At 28.7% G+C, this 22,655-nt stretch overlaps 2 protein-coding genes across 3 annotated transcripts; one reads left to right on the top strand and one right to left on the bottom strand.

Annotated features, from left to right (window-relative positions):
- The first annotated feature begins 5,671 nt into the window (after positions 1-5,671).
- On the top strand, positions 5,672-11,983 carry LOC120086110 (brassinosteroid-related acyltransferase 1). The gene is made up of 3 exons (XM_039042556.1): positions 5,672-6,233; positions 7,883-8,329; positions 11,461-11,983. The coding sequence occupies exons 1-3, from the start codon at positions 5,787-5,789 to the stop codon at positions 11,956-11,958; spliced, it is 1,392 nt and encodes a 463-aa protein (XP_038898484.1). The 5' UTR covers positions 5,672-5,786; the 3' UTR covers positions 11,959-11,983.
- Positions 11,863-17,180, bottom strand: LOC120086109 (two-component response regulator ARR12-like). 2 transcript variants are annotated; one of them, XR_005484155.1, is made up of 7 exons: positions 16,723-17,180; positions 15,904-16,056; positions 15,224-15,604; positions 14,817-14,893; positions 13,482-14,741; positions 12,391-12,554; positions 11,863-11,992 (listed from the first exon to the last, which is right to left on the bottom strand). XR_005484155.1 is itself a non-coding variant. In XM_039042555.1 (6 exons), exons 1-6 carry the CDS (start codon positions 16,850-16,852, stop codon positions 12,483-12,485), a joined length of 2,073 nt encoding a protein of 690 aa, XP_038898483.1. In that variant the 5' UTR covers positions 16,853-17,180; the 3' UTR covers positions 12,174-12,482. The 2 variants fall into 2 exon arrangements, 1 of the variants encoding a protein (XP_038898483.1); XM_039042555.1 differs by lacking the exon at positions 11,863-11,992 and having other exon boundaries at positions 12,174-12,554.
- Positions 17,181-22,655: the final 5,475 nt, after the last annotated feature.

The raw sequence follows: 22,655 nt of genomic DNA, 5'->3' as shown, positions 1-22,655 counted from the left end.
TCCTCCTAATAAATAATATATATATACACAAATATATATATATATATGTGTGTGTATATGCATATGTATATGTGTGTATGATACACACTTTTTTGTTTTTTTTTTAATTAATTATTTTTTAAAAGAAAAACTAACCATAGTCATTACAGGACTACAACAAATGACATTTGTCATTGGACACTTGCATTGCAAAACCAAAATTTATGATAAAAGGACAATCAAACAACTTATTTACAAATATAGTAAAATTGCTATTATATATTGTGACATTTTGTTATATTTAAAAATATTTTTGATAGTTTTATCATTTAATTAATTATCTTATAATTAATTTATATATAAAAGAGTAAGATTTCAAGGCTCCAAGCGATTATAACCATTCTCTCGAAATTTTGATAGCTTGAAAATTATAGTTTTTTTCTTTCTTTCTTTGGTCTAGTCTCTTTGTTTGATCAAAATTCAAAATTTCTAACATGTGCACTTTTAGTACATCAATTTTGAGAAATAGGTATAAAAGGTATCTAATAACATTTTTTCTTTACTATATAGTAATCTTTTTATTATTTTAATGCTGATGCATAAAATAATAAAATAAAACAAAAGTTTTACTCTCTCATCTCCCTTGCTCCTAGCTTTTGTTAATATGAAATTTTAAGGTTTCGTTTGGTAATCATTTTGTTTTTTATTTTTTATTTTTAAAAATTAAGTCTATTTCTTCTTATTTTTTACAATAATTTGCATCTTAAGTACAATGTTGAATTCTTAGTCAAATTCTAAATACAAAAACAAGTTTTCAAAAACTTTTTTTTAAGTTTTAAAATTTGGCTTGTTTTTTAAACCATAAGTAAAAGTAGATAACAAATGAAGAAATTTGGAGGTGAGAATAATGTCTATAGGCTTAATTTTTAAAAACAAAAAGTAAAAGACCAAATAGTTACCCAACAAAGGTCTAAATATTTAACATTTTCATCGATATTTTTTATTGTCAAAACTTAAAAACTAATGATTTGAAATTCTAAGGACCTAAGATATTACTTTTGAGAAGTATTCAATCTAAATAAAATAAGGTGCGCATGCAACTACTTAAAACAAAATCATAAAGTGACAGAAAATGTAAATTATTAATGCATCATAATATATCTTAGTCTTGTAAATCTATACATTTAAATTTGTGTGGGTTTCAATTATTGACCACTACTACCCTCATCCCATCCTCATTGTCACAATTACACTGATTTTTAATTAAAAGATAAGATTACTTAAGTCACCAGCAAAGTTATTTCAACATATTCTTCATTAAAAGACACTGTCTAGAGGTAGCCATTCATTTTTTAATGTTTTAAGGCTTTAACAATTAGACTATAATAATAATAATGGAGCCAACTCCCTTTCTCTTCCACTTACTCCTCTGCCAAACAACACACCCCCCCCCCCCCCCCAAAAAAAAAAAGTGTATATTATCTTTTCTAAAGCTCTTCCCACCACTCAAATTTGACAAAAAAAAAAAAAAAAAGAAAAGGAGGAAAAAAAGACTTGGCTGGTGGGTTTGTCTTATTATTAATTTGTCAACAAATAATTATGTGAAAGACAAAACAAAAGCCTGTTTTCTACCATTTCTCCATGAACATACACATATTGGTTTATTATTTGAGCAGCCTGAAAAAGAGAGCCCCTTCTGGCTTATTACCTTAGCTGACAGACTAGACAGGGATTCAATTGATAATACCATGACAAATTTCCTGTCTTTTCAGAGATATCAATGAATTATCTTCATTCTGTCATGTGGGTGTATGTAAAAATGAGATTTTTGTGTATAATTCATCTAATAAACCATCAATTTCCTGTCTTTTTAGAGAAAACTAATGAATTATCTTCATTCTGTCATGTGGGTGTATGTAAAAATGAGATTTTTATGTATAATTCAACTGATAAACCTCAAAGTTCCTTACTTTTTAAACAACACCAACGAATTATCTTCATTTTGGAATGTGGGTGTTTGTAAAAATGAGATTTCTATGTGTAATTCAACTGATAAACCTTAAATTAGCCTTTTTAAACAGCAACAAATTATATTTTCTTCATTTTGGAATGAGTAAGTACGTGAAAATGAGATTATTTATGTATAATTCGACTGAATAAACCATCAAGTTCTTGTCTTTTAAACCAACATAAAACAAATTAATCATCATTAATTCTATCAATATAGGTATGTGTAAATCCATTCATTTGCATGCATGGCAGCAAATATTCTTTATTATCTAACATATGTGTATATGTATGATCTATGAATGTATGCTAGCTATTACAAATAGAATATAGCAAGTGGAAGGTGGTGGAATCTTTTAGGCAAAGAAGAAAGAAAAAAATAAATTATTTGGGATGAAAAAAAAATATATATGAAAGGGAAGAAGAATTTGAAAGTGTATGGTGTGGGAAAAGGGGGATTCTTCTTTTAATTTTGTAGAATATAAACAAACAAAATTAGGTGGAGAGGAATTAGAAAGGAAAAGAATGGAGAGGAGAAAAATAAATAAATAAATAAATAATAAAAGTAGAGAGCAGAATATAAGGCTAAGTGTTGGGAAAGTTGAAGACATTAAAGAGACAAAAATCACTGTGCTTCAAATCCACGCTTCCATTTAAACACATTTCATAATTTATACATAACTATATGCCAAGCCAACCTGTTTTTCCAACATCTTCAACCCCACACTTATAAAACCAACCTTTTACGTTACAAATTTAATTAATAAATAGATATAATAATACTTTCGGTTTTTAAACTTTCATCAACGTCACGATTTATGTCTCCGAACTTTAATTTATAACGATCATTCTTTTTTATTACAATATGTGAGATAGAAGATTCAAATCTCTTATCTTTAAATCCATAGTACAAACTTTATGTTATTTGAATTATGTTTGTGTTGGTTATGTGATAATTTTGTTATTGTACTTAAAAGTTTCCTATAATTTAATTTGTCCCTTAACTTTGTATGGTATATATACGGCAATTTAGTTGAAAACACATTTTTGGTCCTTAATTTAGTTATCTATCTATATAGTTTAGAAATTTCATTCACTCTCTTAATAATATTTACTACGATATTAAGAATTAAATCATTATAAATTTTGAAATAGATTGATAATATCGTTACAAAATTGAAACTAGAGATATAATGATGATTCTATTTAATTTATTTTGTGAAAATCTCATCAGATTGAAATAACTATATGAAATAGTATGTAAACATTTAGACATTAATTGCACGTACAATTCATTTGAAAAAAATAATTCTCGTTTTGATTCACTAAGACCCCATTTGATAATCATTTCAAGTATAATAATTGAATTTTTAGCCAAATTTTTTAAAAGTTCCTTTTTTTTTTAGTTTTCAAATTTTAGCTTGGTTTTTTAAATTATTGTAAAAAGTAGATAAAGAAAAAATTTGGAGGTGAAAATAATGTCTATAGGCTTAATTAAAAGAAAAAAAAACCAAAAATAAAATCGACCTAAATAATTTAAATTTTATTCTACAATATTAACACTAAAGTTGTGGTAGAATAAATTGTTACAAATTTGTGACATAATTATTCAAAAAGCTAACCTAAAAACATCAACCCTAGATGGTTTCTTTGGCCATTTGCTTTATGTCTTAGTTTATTCTCTGCCTTTTCAATTCTCTTCAACAACAATAGCAAATTTGTATATGGCTTTAAGACCATTTACCTGGTTTTAACTTTCAGTCACATGCACCATAACATCAACGTTTTTCTTTTCAAAGAAAGATACGAAATGTTGGTCAGAAGGTACATTAGAGAATCCCAACTAGATTGATATTCTCGTAGCACCCTCATCATATATCTCAGTTTTAATTTATTCACATTGAGCGAATAAGTACAAAAATTCAAAAATTCTATCTCCGATTTTGATCGTGTTAAGGTCAAAAGTTTGAAAATTCTATCTATCAAAAAAAAATTTAAAAAAAAAAAAAAAAAAAAAAAAAAAAAAAAACTTGTCATACATGTGCAAAAGGATGGTTATTTTTTCTTGTTTATAGCAACAAATTGACTTTTTTTACCTCTGAAAACAAAGCAAAATAAAATGATAAAATTAGGGTTTTGCTGAACAGAAAGGAAAAATTTATAGGTATTATGAACAAGTTGAAGAATTCCCTCCAATATAATGTTGACCCATTACTAAATATTAATAGTCGTAACCATAATCATGATTTAGGGCAAAATCAGATGAAAGGTCATTTTCTTATCATCTAATTTTTTAGTCGAGATCACAGTATAATATACTTTAACCAATCGAGCTATGTTTAGTTAACTCGAGTAGCTCATTATATCATTCCCTTCATATATATGGTAGGATAAATTAAATTATAGTCTTTTTAGTAGTTGTGACTATTCTTTCATCTCTATATTTCAGTACAGTTCATAAATTTGAGTTAGAATAATATTTCTATTTAACATCTATTATTAACATTAGTTACATACATCTAGTTGATAAATTAGTAGATGAGTATGTGGAATAAGGGTTGTTTTAGGGTTTTTTTTTTCTTTTGGCTTAGTCAGCCTAATTACGAAGTGGGATAATCGAACCATATCGATCTTTTGAATAGTAATTTTGGTATCTAAAAATTAATTGATAGTGCATAATGTCCAAAGTTTTAGGTAACTTTTATAGTTTTAATTTCTCTAAATTAGTTTATGTTAATCATCTGATCAACAAGGATGCTTATTCTTAAAGAAATTGCTATTCAAGATGTTACATTTAGTATGTTCAAGGTTAATTCAAAGAATACAGTTGAAATATGGGGTTTGTATTATTATAAATGCAAATATGTGTTTAAATAATTGTTATTAATTTGTCACCAAAACTAATAAATTAAACATTATTTTATATATAGGAGAAGGGAATTTGGAGAATTTCGTACTTCAAATAGATAATTTAAACTTATTGTACTTCAATTATTCCTACGGGATAAATATATGTTAAAAAAATGAGAGAATACCCTTACATATATATTTCATCAAAATAATTAACTCAAATTGATCAATGTCAAACTAAGCATAGTTCAATTGACATACTAGTATGTTAGAAACCACAAGATCTATGATTCAAATCTTCATACCTCAATTGTACAACAAAAAACTCAAATGATCAATAAATTTGATGCATGAGATCTCATTTATACGATATAAATATACAATTTGAGAGTAATCAATATATTGTTAAAATACGTTATTAACCTAGTTTTTTATAGATTAAAGATTCAAATATCTCAATTCTCATAATAATAATAATAATAATATAATTTAAGTATGATTAAGAGTTTATTATAAGCTACCATATAATTGGTATATAAATTTGCTTATTTCCATGCTACAAATTTGCTAAACTTACAAGCTATACACAGACCCTAGAATTCATAGTCATTGACATATGCAAACCTACTTTTACAATACTATATAAACATTTATTCTTACAAAATTGAAATAGATGTGTAGATAGCATTAAGGAAAAAAAGAAAAAGAAAAAGAATTTATAATTGTTAATAACCAACCATAATGTAGGACCTAAATTAATGAAAAGAATTCACAAAATTTAATTTAATTACAAGTTAGAGATGAACCCTAGCTAGCTAAGAATTAATTATAATCTCCAACCCCAAAGTCCTTATATTTACCCTACAAACTCCTCTTCTCTTCTCCACATACAAAAATCCCTTCAAATAAACCATCACAAAAAAGAAAAAAGAAAAGAAAAAAACAACATAATGGCCACTCCCCATGAATCCCATTCCCAAGTTTCTCTTACAAAATTTCTCACTGTCTTTCCCAAAACCTTAAACCCTCCAAAACTTTTGGAGCTTTCAAATTTAGATAGGCAGTGTCCATTACATATGTACCTTATTTTCTTCTATAACCCTTCTTCTGTTTACTCAAACTCATCACTTGATTTAGTGTTCACCAAATTGAAGATAGGTCTAGAACAGACCTTGTCGATTTGGTTTCCAGCAGCCGGTCGGTTGGACCGAAACTCTACCGATGGCAAGCTGAATCTCCGGTGCGATAACCGCGGTGCAATTCTAGTTCAAGCAATCACAAATGTCAAGCTTTCAGAACTTGGAGATCTCTCAAATTACAATGAGTTCTTTGAGAACTTGGTTCATAAACCTGTTTTGAATGGCAATTTTTCTGAATTCCCTTTGGTTGTGGCTCAGGTGAGAGGCTTTCTTTTTATATACACTGAAAAATCATTGAAGAACCACAAAAGGGTTTTCTTTTTTCCCTTTTTTGGGAAAAGTGAATTAATCAACCATATGTGTGTTTGATTCTTGTTATTGTCAATTTTACCTTAAAATCATGGTTTTTTTTTTTTTTTTAACAAGACGTGGGATCACCGAAATATCTCAACTATATTGACACATCCGTAGTACCCTCATCACGTCTTGATTCTAAAAATGATAGCATTCCATCAAAGTATGATTATTATTGTTAAACAATGTGCTTAGGTTTTCCTGAAAAAGAGAAGAAATAAATGTTTTTTTTTTCTAGATTTGAAACATGGGTTATTGAGAGAATTTGCTTAGTTTCATGAAAAAGAGATAAAGAAAGGATTTTTATTAATTAATTTATTTATGGGGATTTTATTGCATGGGACAAAGAAACAAAAGATCATAGAAAAGCTGTTTGGTTTAAGACAGTGCTTATGTCAAGGCTTTGTAGGGCAAAGAGACAATTAGCTTTTGATTAGACAATCAATACATTCTCTCACAGTCTGTAAAGTCCAATTAATTTTGTTCCTTAGCTTCTTCAACACTTTCATATCATAATTCAAATCTTGGCCATTCTTCTACGAAACAATACTCACACTTAAAAATTTATTTGAATTGATTTTTCAAGTGTTTAGATTTTTTTTTTTTAATTTCGAATAAATCTTTATTGTTGTTACAAGGTTAATTTAATTTCACTTTTGGTTCTTTGAATATTGCATTTATTTAATCTCTAGATAAAAATTAAAATTTTATATATAAACCTTCTAATCCTTGTGTGTATGTATTTGCATATATAAATATTTCCATTCTTAAAATTTAGAATTAGAGAAGTGAAAACCTTTAAAGGATTTTTTTTTTTTTTTAATATAGGAGTAATTAACTTAATTAGATGGGTAATTTTGCTTCAATCCTATCTATATAATTAATCTTTGAAGGATTAAATTTGTCAATTTGTATAATTTATAAATTTTAAACAATTCTTAGATGTACTACCTATATATTTTAAATAAATAAGAAAGAAAAGTTTATCAATCACAAACTATAAACTATAATTGGACAATTGTAAATTTGAGATACACTAAAATATTTTTCATAAAGTTTTTAATAAATCTCTTGCCCAATTACAAACAAATTTTATGCACTTAAGTTTAAAGTCACAAGAATCGAATTTAGATTTATTAGACATAATTGAAAACTTCTTATATATTTAGAATAATTTTAAATATTAAGGCTTTTTGTGTTGATAGCATGCCGTTTTTTATTTTTTGTTTTTGAAATGTATGTTTGTTTCTTTCTTACCCATTTAAAAATAAAAATAAGTTTTTGAAAACTTTTTTTTTAATTTTAAAAACTTGGGTTGGATTATTAAAAACATGAATAGAAAATAGATTGACAATAAAACATAAAAACTTAGATTGAATTAGTGTTGCAAACTTAATTTTCAAATACTAAATAGTTAGTGACTAAAAGGGGTCTTTACAAAATAAAATTTTAAAGTATAGAGAAACTAAATAAACACGATTTTTAAAAAGTACGGGGTCCAAATTTATAACGGAAATGAAATGATGCTATTTTTGTTTGTTAAAATCAAGTAGGTGACAAGATTTGGGTGTGGAGGATATGCCATAGGAACAGGAATAAGCCATTCATTATTTGATGGACCAGCTGCATACGACTTTCTAAGTGCATGGGCAGCAAACTCAGCCATTTTCAAGGACCATCAATATGGAGGTGAGTTATTGCATAGGATCATCAGCCCAATGCATGAGAGAGGGAGGCTTTTGACGGGTAGCGTTGCAAATCGATGTTCGAGGTCGGGGACGGGAACGGTGGCGGTGGCGATCGATCATTTGTATAAGTTGATAATGCAAAGTGCAATGGGGAATGAGGAGGAAGTGGGGAAGAAGGAATATGTTTGTAAAACATTTAGAGTGAATAGAGGGATGATTGAGAGGTTGAAGAAGAATGCTTTGGGGGAAAATGGTGTTGCTGCTGCCTTTGCTTGTTCTTCATTTGATGTTATTGCTGCTCATCTATGGAAGGTATACTCCTTTAACACCAACCCTTTTTACTTTTACATTCAAAATACCATTTTTGATCCTCATATTTTGAAGTTTGTTTAATTTAAGTCCTCGTAATTTAAATAAATCTTTATTTTTTAAAAAAATGATTAGATAATAATAATCATGCAATAAAATAAAATATGTGAATATGTTTTCAATTTTATAGTAAATACTATTAGAGATATCCACGGAGCGGGGTGGGGCTGGGGATGCCATTCTTCATCCCGTTCCCGCTCCCCATTTTATTTCCCACGGGATCAGGGCGGGGATTCCCATAGGGAATTTGCGAGGATCGGTTCCCCGCCGGAAATTTTTCCCCGTTACCTTTATGTAAGCAAATTTTAATTAAATAATTAACTTTATCACTAAATTTGTTTATTATGGTTAGTTTTATATGACAATTTAAATTTAAAGTTAAATTACTCAAATTTTGGCCTAAAAAAGCTAATTAATTTTTTAATAGAAAGAATTAAATATAAATCAAATTATTCATATATATAATCTAAATTTAAACATATTCATTATCTTTCCCGATAAATAATCAATTTTAGAAATTTAAAGATAATATTATATAATAAAAAACATAACATTAGATAACTATACTAAATAAATATGTAAAAGTTAATCGGGCGGGGAGGGGAAACGGGCGGGGCGGAAAAATGCATTCCCTGTCCCCGTCCCCATTTAGCTCATGGAAAAAAAATTTCCCACTCCCTCCGCCCATTTCCTGCCGGGGAATCTCCGTCCCCGTGGGAAATTAAACATCTCTAAATATAACTTTTTTAAAAAAAAAAAAAATAAATAACAACAAACTAGCATTTGGGATTAAGTTCTAAGATTTATTAAAAGTATATAGACTGAAATTGGACATAAGAACCAAAATGATATTTTAACTTTATTTTTTATTAACATCGTCATTTTGGTTACTATATAAACTTCATGACTTCTACTTTAGAAAATATATTTTAAAATGTTCAAATTTAATCTCAGTGCTTTTCAATAAATCTTAAAAAGTTACATTACAAATTTAATCTTTATAGTTCGAAGAAGTTTAGAATTTAATCCTTGTGTATGATTTGATAAAAAATCTATAAATAGTATGTGATAGGTAAGGACTATTTATGAGAGTCATATCAAACAATAGATACTAAATTCTAATTATAAATTATAAGAACTAAATTTTAACTTTCTTCAAATTATAGGAATCAAATTTACAATATTACCCTCTTAAAATAGTTTTTATTGTTAATTTGTTATTGTTAACTTTAATTTTCAGACACATTTAATCTCCATTTAGCCTCTCCTCTATTTAACATTTGAAAAAAATATTCACATTATTGTATCTTTTCATGACTAATTTAAGATTTATTAAAAATATAACCGTTAAATTTATATACGTGTGAAATACAAAGATTAAAATGGAATGAAACCTAAAATTTATGGACCAAAATGATTTTTTAACAAACAATTGTTTTAATGAAAATATTCGAGTATTTTTTGTTACATTATCTTAAAATGTCATAATTACTTTATGACATGGAGAATTAACTTTGAAGGAATTATTTAGAAATGATTTTTAACAAATCTAATATTTTCCCAAAATGGTTTTATTTTCTTTCCTTGCCAGGTAAATTTAATACAAATCACATTTTTTATTTTAAAAAAATAAAATAAAATAAAACTTTAGAAACACATTTCTTTAGCATATTTGAAGTGAATTGATGGGTGTTTGCATTAGACTTTTTGGAAGAAAATTGAAGAAAGATAGGGATAATATTTTCCTAAGGAGTAGTTTTGTCTATATATTAGTTGAATACTTATGAATTTATGGATTTTAACTAAAATCCTGACAATTTTAGACTCTTTTTAACTAAAAAGGAAAATAATAATAATTACTCAGATTCTTTTTATGGAAAGTTGCCATTTTTATTCCTAGAATATTTGGCAAGATGCATTAATTTTCGACTTCATTCAATTAAACCTTAGATTTGGAATCATTTTTGCAGTATTTAGTTTAAACTTCACAATTCATTTGAAAAATTGTTGAGAAAAGATTGCTTGCAAATATTTACATTCAATGAATTATGAAATATAAGCCTAGTAAAAAGATGTTCAAAAATTGATAGTAAAGCTAGATTTTTGTTGCAAATATGTGAATATCAGTTTAGCTTTGTCGCAAAATTAGTGGTCAAATCATGTGCATTAGTTAAGATTAGCTTTGAACAAGACTTAATTTTTGTTAAGATTAGTGGGTTTGGGAGCTTTTCATTACTTTTTTGTTTTGTTTTTTGTTTTTGTTTTTTGTTTTTCGTTTTTGTTTTTTTTGTTTTTTCTGTTTTTTTTTTCTGTTTTTTTGTTTTTTTGTTTTTTTTGTTTTTTTGTTTTTTTGGTTAGAATTAGTGTGCAAATGTAATGGAGTTCAATTGAATGTAGATTAATTTGGTCCCTTTTTTTATGACATTGAAAGTTTGGGATGAAATTTTATTAATTCTGTAAATTTCTAAGATATTTTTAAAAAACATAATGAAAAGTAACATACTTTTCAAAATACTATTATTTTTTTTTTTTAGAAAAAAAAATCTATTAAGTGATATATTAAGAAACATTTCTTAGAGCGAGTTAAAATTATTTTTTTACAATCTAACAAATTAAACTTTAATTCCAACTCCATGCAAAAAAATGAAAGCATTATGATATTATTATTACCTGCTATTTTTTTTTTCTTTATTGTTAGTATTTTGTTGATTGAAAATACGAGGGTGTTTTTCTACATTTGAATTTGGGAATTATGATTGGGTTTCAATTATTTTGTTGATTGAATGATTTATTACTAATTTTCGAATAATTATAGAGGGTATTAATTAGGTTAAAGATTCAATAAAAATAAAAAATAAAAAATAAATAAAAAAAGTTTTTTTTCACATGTGGAGTAGAAGAATCGAAGCTCCAGCTATTTTCATCTAATATGTTGTTTTAATTCTAAAATTCTATAAAAATAATAATGATAAAAAAAAAAAAAAAAAAAAAGTTATTTTATGACTAGAAATGCTTCAGGCAAATTGATTGGAGATTTTTAAGCATTAGTTTGAAAGACATTGTTGTGTGTATAGGCAAGGACCAAGGCTTTGTCTGTGAGCAAAGAAAAGATGGTATGCTTACAATTTGCAGTGGACGCCAGGAACAAACTGATGCCTCCTCTGCCTAAAGGCTTCAGTGGCAACGCCTTTGTGCTTGCCTCAGTTGCCTTAACTGCAAAACAATTAGAGGAAGAAAGCTACAAAACAATAATCGAAATGATTCGAAACGCCAAGTCCCAAGTCGACAACGATTACATCAATGCATACCAACACGGCCTTGAAGGCCCTCAGGCTTCACTTCCTCCTCTCAAGGAACTCACTGTCGTATCAGATTGGACCAGAATGCCATTCCACAAAATTGAGTTCTTACATGGACAAGCTACCTATGCATCTCCATTGAAGCCACCGATCCTCGAGGTCGCTTACTTTCTGCAGAACCCCGCAGATAGCCAGGCGATCGATGTTCATGTCCCTTTGCTCGAGCATACTTTTGATGCTTTCTCTTCCTACTTCTTGACTAGGATGCAGTAAGCTTCAAAGTTACTCTTCTTATCCCTCTAGCAAGCTTCAAAGTTTGAATAGCATAAGGGTTTTGTTCATTACTGAACCAATGGTCAAAAAGTTCTAAGAAAAATGTCATTTCTGCATAGAATAAGAGTGAGGGCAAGCTTTTCTGGTCTAATCAGTGTCTAACATTCAGAGAGGTGTTGTAATAATTTCCATCTAATCTAAAATAGATATCATTCTGAAAGTCAACAAAAACGCAACCAATCAGACATAGTGTAGTGAAGCAAAATCATTACCCATATGAATTACAATGTACAATTGTTGGCCAACATCAATAGAATTAAACAGTTCATGGAATCAAAATGAAACGGAGGCTTCCTTGTGTATTTCTGCTCTTTCAAACAGAAAAACAGACTATGTAGGAAGCTAAATAAGAACATGGTCAGAGAGCTAAACCTGCAGGCACTAAATACATTAAAATCTGCTTGAGGCAAAACTAGATAACGCTGGCTGTCCGTTTCGAGGATTCTTTCTTTGCGTAGACTGGTTCACATGCAAGTTCCAATGGGATAATTATCACATCCAAAGTCTCCTTCCAATAATTTTCCATCATCTTGTTCCTGCATAGCATCAAAATTTGTTTGTAAGTGCCCACTGTATTGTTACAGAGAAGCAATGGTACATGAAAATAATATTGACAGTATACGTTTCAATCAACACGGGAAATGGAAAAGAAAAACGAATCTCTTACTATTAATATGGAAATGTACCCTTCCATGCAATTTTCACCCCATATGAGAGGCCAAGATTCCCATTTAACAGAACTTTCTCTCAGTTTCTAACTCACCCTACTCACAATTTTGTTACTATCTCTCCTTAAGCATGTGCCATTGAACAAAGGGTTGCTGGTTTTGTGAGAAATTTTTGGTTTTATCTTCTTCCCACTTCTGGAGTTTGAGTAATTAGTCGAAGTGTTGTATATATCTGGTAAGCGATTTGTGTCTAAAGAAGAGAAAATAGGGAAAAGCCTCAAGTGAGAGGTTAAAACAATAGCCAAAAGTATGGAAACAACTGCTCATCTCTAATTTAATTTTTTCCTCTTTTGATTTTTTCTTCTTTCCTTTGTACTTGAACTATAAGAGACTGGATTATTTGCAGAAGTCGGTTGCTCTAAATTGCATAATTTGTAAGATTTCTATGATTAAGGGAACGAACGACTGTTTTCCTTATATTAGACTATTATTGCATAAAAACAACAATCTTTTTCCTAGCACTTACGTATAATTTTCTCATAGAAACATTAAAGACAGTAAAATCTGAGAAATTGGATATTGAGGTTTCATATCCAATCGGAAGGAATACCAAGTTCACTAGACACAATCGCAACTCGCAAAAGGGGAAAGAAATTGCTGGATACGCGGGAAAAGAGTTATCACTCTTTCTCCCTTTCAGCACCAGCACAACTAAGCCTTGAAGACAAAAGTTTAGTGACTGAAGCCTAAAAACACTCCGTAAAACACTAACAAGACAAAAAGAAAAGATGTTACCTGTTTCATCATGGCACATGCTATGTCTTCCAAGGAGCCGCAGTTACTTGATGAAAATCTGGATTGCATCTTTTGCTGATGATCATACAGGTAACCTTGTTTCAACATGAGTGATGTCTCCATGGTTGATTTTTTGAATTGATCATGTTCCACCATTGCATGATCAAGAACATTTGCCTGACCATTCACGTTAAAATCCTTGCCACCAGAGAAGATTGTGTTCTGATTTTCCAAATGGTTGGGCAACGTCTCTGCAGCACCATTCACTGGTATCAAAGAATTTGATGAGCTACAGGCCACAGTTGTGTGGTAATAGGCATCCTCTTTATGATCATTCCAATCCTGAACAGGAACCTTTGAGATCATTTGATCATATCTGTTGCTAGTTGTGGCTACTTGACGTTGAGAATCCATTCTTGAATGATGGGTCTGCGTAGATATTGAAGTAATAGAAGAAATGTCAGAAAGACAATTTCCTACATGCAATGCACTGGTAGTATTGTCTCTCAACTGACTATGGAAGGAAGTAGCAACATTAGAAAGGTTGCTAGATGGAATTGTATTCAAGTGCACCCTAGATGAATGAACAGCAGTAGACCAATTGTCGCCGGTGCATCTAACATTATCTAGTGAAGGACGTGAGCTATCTGAATTTGAAGATACTACCGAAATGGAAGATTGAGTTCCAAATTTTCTACCACCATTCACTTCATGATGCTGGACTTCTGAAATCAAGGGATCGTTAGTTAATCCCAAAAGTGGATTACTCAAAGTACCGGCAGATATATTTGCATTTGGGAGGCCAATGGAAGCAGGAAATACTGTTCTCTCATCAAAAGCGGAAGAGAGATTGTCCATATGGGTCCCATGCTTAACATGTTGTAGTTGATCAAGTTCTGATTGCTCAGGCATTCCCCGGAAGATATTCCCACTGCGGTTTCCAGAAAGCATGATTGGCTGAAATGTAGACTGATCATTGCTTGAATTGTTCAAATTACCCAGTTGGACTGTTCCAGGGGAAGAAAGGCCATGCATACCCATACAAGCAGGAGTATTCAATCGACCGAGCATCCCGGTGGTTGGGATAGATCGATAAGCAGTGTTCGGAAACTGTGGAGGTCCAGTCAAAGAATGGAAATTCCCAATTCCGCTAAGGGAACCAATTCTCAAATAAGAAGGATCCGCGCTGCTCAATGCAGTCACCATGTTAGCTTGCTGGTTTGCCACACAGCTGATCCTCTTTAGATAAAGCCTGTATTTCTGTGACCCATAGAACTAAATTTAGGCTTCTAAAAGTAATCCTGACATCGATAATTAAATCATCGGACAATTTACCTGGAGATGGCTAGCTACATTTTCTCTTGTGAGCTTTTCGACATTCATCAAGTCCAAAATCTTTTTAGGCACTGCCTCTGTATCCCAAAAAGAGACAGACAGAGAAAGAACTATTAGGGAAAGAAATCAACATAACTATAAACCGATGTACAATTTAATAAAAATCACATGCTGAAGTTAACTAATGGTTATCAAGATGCATCGGTTGTGTCTTGTCAATACAATATCCTGAAGCTAAAAATATCAGATAATGATTGAGGAAGGGGCCAATTCAGTAATCCCATTCTCATTCTCTCGTAGAACAGTTGGGAGTATTGATTCAAGAAATTTTTTTAGCTATTAACATTTTGTTATGAACGAAGAACCCCCTTTACCCCAAAAGAGAGAGAGAGAAGATGAGAACTCACTGTCTATGCCCAACTGGTTAACCGCATTTACAAACTTCCTATGCAGCTCCACAGACCAAACAACACGAGGCTTCTTCTGGGTTGATGAGTCATCATTATCTTGTCCATTATAGTCTTGGTCATCATCTTCATTATAGTTCTGGTCCTTCCTTTTCTTATTAAATTTCCCATTTGGATCTGCAGCTTCTTCGCCATTCTCAGAATCAGGCCTGTCCTGATTGCCAGAATTCATTCTGTCCTTTGGATCAAATTTCTTTCTCCTTATTACATGCTGCCAAATGTTCTTTAGCTCCTCAATGCGAACAGGTTTCAACAAGTAATCACATGCTCCATGAGTAATTCCTTTCATCACAAGTTTGGGATCTCCATTTGCAGAAAGCACTAAGAATACATTGACAGATCAAATTGAAACAAAACAACAGATCAATATCCTGCAGTTTTACCTTAAATTCGAAAATAGAACTAAAGAATAAAAGTACAAAAAATAGCAAGAGAACTTCACACATTTCTCTAAAGTAGCCGAACTTCAAAATCTAACTCTGATCAACTTGGAAATTTTTAAATTTCATTATTAATGTGTATCCAAAATAGACCTTCAACATTTCGATTGAAAAGCTTCCAGGTATGGAAATAGGGGAAAGGCGTCAAGATGAAGTTTAGTAGGGGAGTTCAAGACTTACTAATAACAGGCAGGTCCATCTCCAGCCCAACAAGCTCCAGCAGCTTAAATCCATCCATGTCAGGCATGTGGACATCACTGATAACCACATCAAACTTGTTCTTGTTTTCTCTCAGCAACTTGAGTGCCATAACAGCCTGATTAGTTGTAGTGACTGCAACATCCAACGAAAACAATTAACTTGCATTTGATCAAGTCTTACAAACATAAATACATCATTCAACCTATAGACCAAGAAAGGAAAAAACCCAGAAATATTCCAGACTTGGTAGGTCAGAAGAAATGAGATTTTGATGAGCATTGAATCTACAACACTAAGATTCAGAAACTAGACAATCCCATCTAAAGAAATGGTATATACCAGTCAGATTTCTTTGAGAAAAGTTTCCAAAAAAATATGCAGCATGTATAAATGCAACCAAGACATAAACATCCCAGAACCTAAAAGAGTATTCGAGTATGTGATGATTCTCAATTATTAGACTGAATGTAGAGAATTTAAGAACCAACCTCATGGAACACATTAAAGGAAGATCAAACTATAGGATAATATTATAAAAGTGTGTTGGAATAAGAAGGGAATCCAAAACTTCAAATTAAAGTTCAAAATCAACCTTATTCCGTTGCCTTCAATCAAGTCAACGGATCGAATAACTAGTTAAATTTGACAACCCAAAAAGTAGCAGAGTAAAGATCTCACCAGAATGAACAGTAAAAATCAAAATGGAGAGGCACAATCTTCACAAACAGAGACATTAAACAGGGAAGTAGAACAGAACAAGGAGGAAAAGAAGGGCGAAAACAGAGGAGGAGGGCATACCATGATACTGGCATCGACGAAGCAAAGTCTCCAAGATCAAAAGACAAGTGGGATCGTCGTCAACAGCGAGAACACGCATTCCAGTGGGAAATTGGTCAATTGGGTCATCGAGTCTAGGCTCAACCGTCATGGTTTAAAGTTCAAAGAGGCAAGAAGTTGGATTGGGGGAAGGATTTGGATGAGATTGGGGAGACCCAGATGAAAAAAAAGAGGAGAAAGGGGGATTTGAGTGAGATTAAGAGATGGGATTGAAATAGAGTAATTAAGGAAGTTCTGTGAAGGGAAAAGAGAGCGAGGGAGAGAAATCTCAATGGAAATTGGAATCTGAAATTATTATTATCGACGGACAGGGAAGAGGGAGCAGAGGCAGAGGAGAGGGGGAGTGTATGTAGAGAGAGTTTGCTGAAAATGGAACCTCTCGCTTTCACTCTGCTTTCAAAGCGGATGCGAAAAGAAATGGAATTTCGTTTCTGCGATTTGGAATTCCGGCGCGTGTCTTATACGCCGACTAGGGGTTGACCCAGCTAAACATTGGTGTCTTTTTTTATTTCTTTTTTTTTTTTTGTTCCATTAAAATTATTCCTTTTTTTTTCTTTTTTAACATTCTTTTATCTTACAAGATTGAGGGAATTATACGTATATACCATTTTTGTATTCATATTTTAAATTTTATACTATTTTTAGTCACCATGTCTTTAATTGTCCAATTTTAATCCAATAAAATAAATCTTAAATTTAATCTCTCAAAGTTAATTTTTATTGAAATTGATTCAATAATAATAATAATTTTCATACTAAAAATTCAATATATGAATATGTTTTTAAAATCTATAGTAAAAATGCTATAGATAACCAATCTTTTAAAAAAAAAATTAACTACAAACTTGTGTTAGAGCCTAAATTTAAGATTTATTGAAAGTATAACTAAAATGAACAATTGAAAACTAATGATTAAATTGAATAAATTTCAAAATATATAGACCAAAATAATATTTTAACTTTATATATATATATATATATTATAAAAGTTAATAATTAATTATTTGTCTAATTAATATTTTTATGAATTAAATATTCCCAATTTTATTCCATATAATATCATTAGGTTCCATTTAGTACTCATATATAATTAATATTACTATAATATAAATAGTAATATATTTTAGTCTAATTTCACTTTAATTGATAATGACTTGGTTCTCTTATAGTTTTAGATTTATAACAATTTAGTTTATAAACTTTAGTTAGTGATGATTTAATTCTTGTATTTTATAATTTGTGATGATTTAGTTTCTATCGTGAAAACTTTTATGAATTTAAAATATATATATACATGTAGATCGATAAGTTGATTTGAGATCGATTTTTTTATTAACTATAAATAATAAAATTGACACATTAATGCTCATGGACTAAAAGTACTATTTTTTAACCTAATTTCAAAATCTAAATAACTTGAACCAAAAAGATTAAGATTGAAGCATGGTCTAAAAGGTCGAAAGTTAAAACTTTACTTGCAAAGTTATAGTGTTTTTTATCTTGAAAATAATGAGTCAAGCTAATATTTTGTTGTGAATCTACACGTTAAATAATCATGCATTGTAAACTTTTTCTAATGGTCTGAAATTTGAATCTCCATTCTTTTTTTAAAAGTAAAACTCCACCTTCCCTAATCTTATTTGAACTCGAAAGAAAAATAAAAATAAAAATAAACGGTGTCTATCATCTATGTCAAAGTATTTGTCAAACAAATAAATTAAAATTAAAATTAATAGTAAGAATTAAATTAGTTATTTATTCAAAATTTATTAGATATTAAAACAAAATATTTAAGCAAAAATAGAATCAGCTTCCAACTTTAAGACCAAAATAAACTTTGAATTAAAAAGTTTTCTTTTAATTGTATAAAAATAAGAACAATAAAAACATAAGCCAAACAATGAGGCTACAAATAGACATCACACTAAGTGTGTTTGATATATATTTTCAAATGTTTAATTTTAAGTTTTGAAAGAAATTGAAATGTTATAAATATTTAAATAAATGAAAAATATTTTTTTTTCTCAAATGCTTCCTTTTGGATTGTGTTTCTAGTCGTAGGAAGTAATTTTGAAAAAAATTTAACTTCCTTTATCGTTTGGTAAATCAAATTATTAAATAATCTAAAAAAATCACTTTTAAAATTATAACTTACATATGATAGTTAATAATAGTAGTTTTTAGGTTTAGCTTTTCTAAATATCTGCTAATTTCTTAACTATCTAAATAAATATACTATAATAATATTATTTCATATTAATATTTTTTTGTATCTATGTATTTTTAAATTTTAATTGATTCATTTTTTAAAATAATTATTTTATAAAACTTTTATCAAATGTTTAGAGACATAATTGGTTGAAACTCAAATCATATAAAATTTTTAAAAATATAAATTATTATTAATATGAAAATAATTAAAGTAATAAGTCATTCATATAATTAATTTATCTAATACTGTAGCTAATTTTTAATTTAAAAATAAAATTTATCAAATTCTATTTTACTTATTTTCCCATTTAATTTTTAAAAATAAAAAAATTAATTATTTTAAAAACTACGTCAAATACAGAACAGACTTCAATTCCTTTTAAAACCGTGGGAAGAAAAACCGTTTTATTTGCAGATTCCCAAATAAGGAATAACGAATAAGATTCCTAGAGGCTAGGATCATGTGCGGTCGGGAGCACAGAAAGCCTTTGCAAGACACGCGTCAATCCTCATTGCCATTGATCTTGATGCAGTTCAAAAGAAAACAAAATTCAGAATTAATTAAGAAAAAAAATTAAGCTTTTAGCAGCTTTATCTTTTATAAAGTGAGAAAGGGATGCTTTTGAGATCAAAGTTTGAGTAATTTTCAAGGGGTAAATGTGTATTGGAAAACCCAACTTAAGTGTGCATTTTGACTCTCTAAGACCAAGAAATCATGTCTCATTCCTTGTTAACTTAAAAAAAAAAACATAAAAATCAAACCCTAACTATTTTTAAATTTAATATGTGTTAAATTTGATTTCATATCGAATTTGATTAATTTGCGATTTTTAATCAAATTCACCTTTTTTTTACTTTAAGCTAAAAAACTGACCAATTCATTCTTTAAGAAATACGAAGTTAGGATATTTTGCATTTCTAATTACTATTAGTTTTGGAAACAAAGTGATGGGTTGTTTGTTTCACTGAGTTGCTTTTTGATGAGTTGAACATCAATTGAATCGGGTGAAAAGGAAATGATGTTATGTTAAAGTTTGTATACTTTATAATGCAATTTATTAAAAGAATAAGGGCAATTGTAAAAACTACCTTTAAAGTATAGTGGTAGTTGTAGTTATCCTTAAATCGTACTTATATAAATGTTAAAATTTGGTCAAATTGGATCTTCGAAATTACGTAATTGTATAAATTGTAACATTTATATAAGTTTGAGAGTTCAATTTTTATCTACAAAACTTTGAGGGTATAATTGCAACTACCACCATATTTTATGGGTGATTTTTGTAATTTGTCCAAAGAATTATAATAGTGCCCGTTAATAATACAAAGATTATTAGATATATACAAACCTTTTAACATAAAGTTTTGAATTTTGTGGTGATTTAAAATTAGTATATTTGAATATGAGAACATAGGATTACATTGTTTCCTTTAAAAAAAAATCATATGGTTGATTTCCTCAATATAGTAAAATTAGGGCTTTTGAGAAACAAAAAGGAAGAAATTTTTAGGCATGTAAATAAATTTTAAAATAAAGAACCATACTAGAAAATATAAAAACTGTTGTAAATATATACTATTTCATATTCATATAGTCCTTCCATTTTAGTTTAGATTATAAATGTGATAAAATAATAATTATACCAAAATTAGAAATTAAAACAAGTTTATAAAAGGGTAAATATTTAGTTGGTAATTACCACTATTTTCATTGTTTATAAACATATTACCAACCCAAATTTGAAAAACTTTCTAAATTGAAATTCGATGTAACAATTTGATAGTATAATTAAAAACATAAAAATAAAAAAAGAACACGAGATACAATTTTGTTTTCAATAAATTTTTTATTTTATTATTAGCACATCAATTATACATCTATATCTAATTTGTCAATTAATTGTCAAGTCACTTAATATATAGAAAAAATACTAAATTATAAAAATAATTATGAATATTGTCATCTATATATATAAAAGAATATTTTTTATTCAAAAGTTGCAATTTTACAATTTCTATTCAAAAGTTACAATTTTATCCTTAACATTTTGTAAACATTTTAAAATTACTATTAGAGTAAGAAACTCATAAGAATATTGAACAAAAAGTTGACGTATCTTAGTGTCGTACTTTCAAACTTGATTCAAACAAACGTTCTAGTCATCGCTACATCATTTCGTATCGTTATCACGTTAATTTCTTGTCCAAAATTCTAAAAAATTTATATTATGATGATAAATTAAAAATATTTATAAAAAATGATAATATTGTAATTTTTAAAAGAATAATGATTAGATTTATAGTACTTTTTGTGATTTAACTTTAAAAAATGAGCACAATGAGTATAATAATTTATGTTGAAAAAAAAACAATAATCAAAGTGTAAGAAGACCAAGTTCATAAGGAGATATAATTGGAAGAGACTATAATTAAAAAAAATAAAAAAATAAAAAAAAAAGTTTGAGATGAAAGGAAAGATGCATATGCATTTTGCATGGTGACAAAAAAAAAAATAATGATAAAGAAAGGGAATTGAGAAATGGGTTCTAATCCAAAGGCAAAACAAATGATGAAAAAAGGGGTAAAATGGGCATTTTTGTTTGTGGTGGAAAAAAACCTAAACACTAAACACACCAAAGCATGCTGATTTTAAATACCCCTTTTTGGAAGAAAAACTAAAACTAAAAATCATTACTTGATGTGATTGGAATCTTTTTTTCCCTCTCACTATCTCTCTGTTTAATTTAATTTATACTTTGATAATAATTTTATTTTAAAAAATAAAGTATATGGATACTAGTTTCATCTTCAATTTTTCTTTTTTTAATATCTATTTTCATCAATTATTTTAAAAAAAGGATAAATTTTGAAAACTAAAAAAAACAGCTTTCAAAAAATTGTTTTTGTTTTTAGACTTCGACTTATGCAAATCATTATAAAAAATATAGATGGAATAGACTTAATTTTAAAAAACAAAAATAAAAAAATTAAATCGTTATCAAACGGGACTTAAATGGTTATCAAAAAGGCCTTTTAAACTTTTTTTTTTTCTCTTTCTAAAAAAAGCCTTTTTATTACTCTCTTTCTCTCTCTAAATTGGGATAATTATTTATTACCCCTCAAGAGCTTTTGGAATTTAAGAAGAGGACAAAAAGGATGGGCTTATAAGGTGGGTGAGTTTGGTTTAATGGGGGATAGTGGCTAAAAGATTTTGTAAATTAATTAGATATTCATAGATATGGTGATGTTACATATATATACTCTATGCTTTTTTTTTTTCTTTGGTGCTTTGTGTTTCATATATACTAGTGGGTGTGAAGAGGATCTTTATATTGTATATCATAGATTCTTATCATATCACCTTTTTTTTTTTTTTTTTGTATTTTCTTACTAATTTATATTTTAAATTTTGTTTTGTTAAGATACAAGTTATAAATAATTTGAATTTTGTTTGTTTGTCTTGTTAATTATAAAATTGTTTATGGTGGTACAAAATTCTAAATTTTCGATCTCTAATCCTTTCCATATACAATTTGCCCCTTTTTTTTTAGAAGAGTTTAAAAAAAAAAAACAAAAAAAAAACTATGCTTTGGATTCAATTTTAGACCCCTTCTATTGCATTGAAATAGGAGTATAGAGGAAATGAACAAACATATATAATTGAAAAAATACGAGAAATTACA

This window comes from Benincasa hispida, chromosome 9 (genome assembly GCF_009727055.1).
Source record: "Benincasa hispida cultivar B227 chromosome 9, ASM972705v1, whole genome shotgun sequence".
Taxonomy (NCBI): domain Eukaryota; kingdom Viridiplantae; phylum Streptophyta; class Magnoliopsida; order Cucurbitales; family Cucurbitaceae; genus Benincasa; species Benincasa hispida.
Note: the sequence above shows the minus strand (reverse complement) of the source record. Positions and strands in the feature narration are given on the sequence as shown.

What these genes read in the sequence shown, in the direction of transcription:
- LOC120086110 (XM_039042556.1), top strand. Translation starts at nt 5,787, where the DNA reads ATGGCCACTCCCCATGAATCCCATTCCCAAGTTTCTCTTACAAAATTT. An exon ending in TCCCTTTGGTTGTGGCTCAG is followed by an intron (nt 6,234 to 7,882) that starts GTGAGAGGCTTT and finishes AAAATCAAGTAG; the next exon opens with GTGACAAGATTTGGGTGTGG. An exon ending in TTGCTGCTCATCTATGGAAG is followed by an intron (nt 8,330 to 11,460) that starts GTATACTCCTTT and finishes TTGTGTGTATAG; the next exon opens with GCAAGGACCAAGGCTTTGTC.
- LOC120086109 (XM_039042555.1), bottom strand. Translation starts at nt 16,852, where the DNA reads ATGACGGTTGAGCCTAGACTCGATGACCCAATTGACCAATTTCCCACT. An exon ending in ATGTAGCTAGCCATCTCCAG is followed by an intron (nt 14,742 to 14,816) that starts GTAAATTGTCCG and finishes TATGGGTCACAG; the next exon opens with AAATACAGGCTTTATCTAAA. An exon ending in CATGTGCCATGATGAAACAG is followed by an intron (nt 12,555 to 13,481) that starts GTAACATCTTTT and finishes GATGCTATGCAG; the next exon opens with GAACAAGATGATGGAAAATT.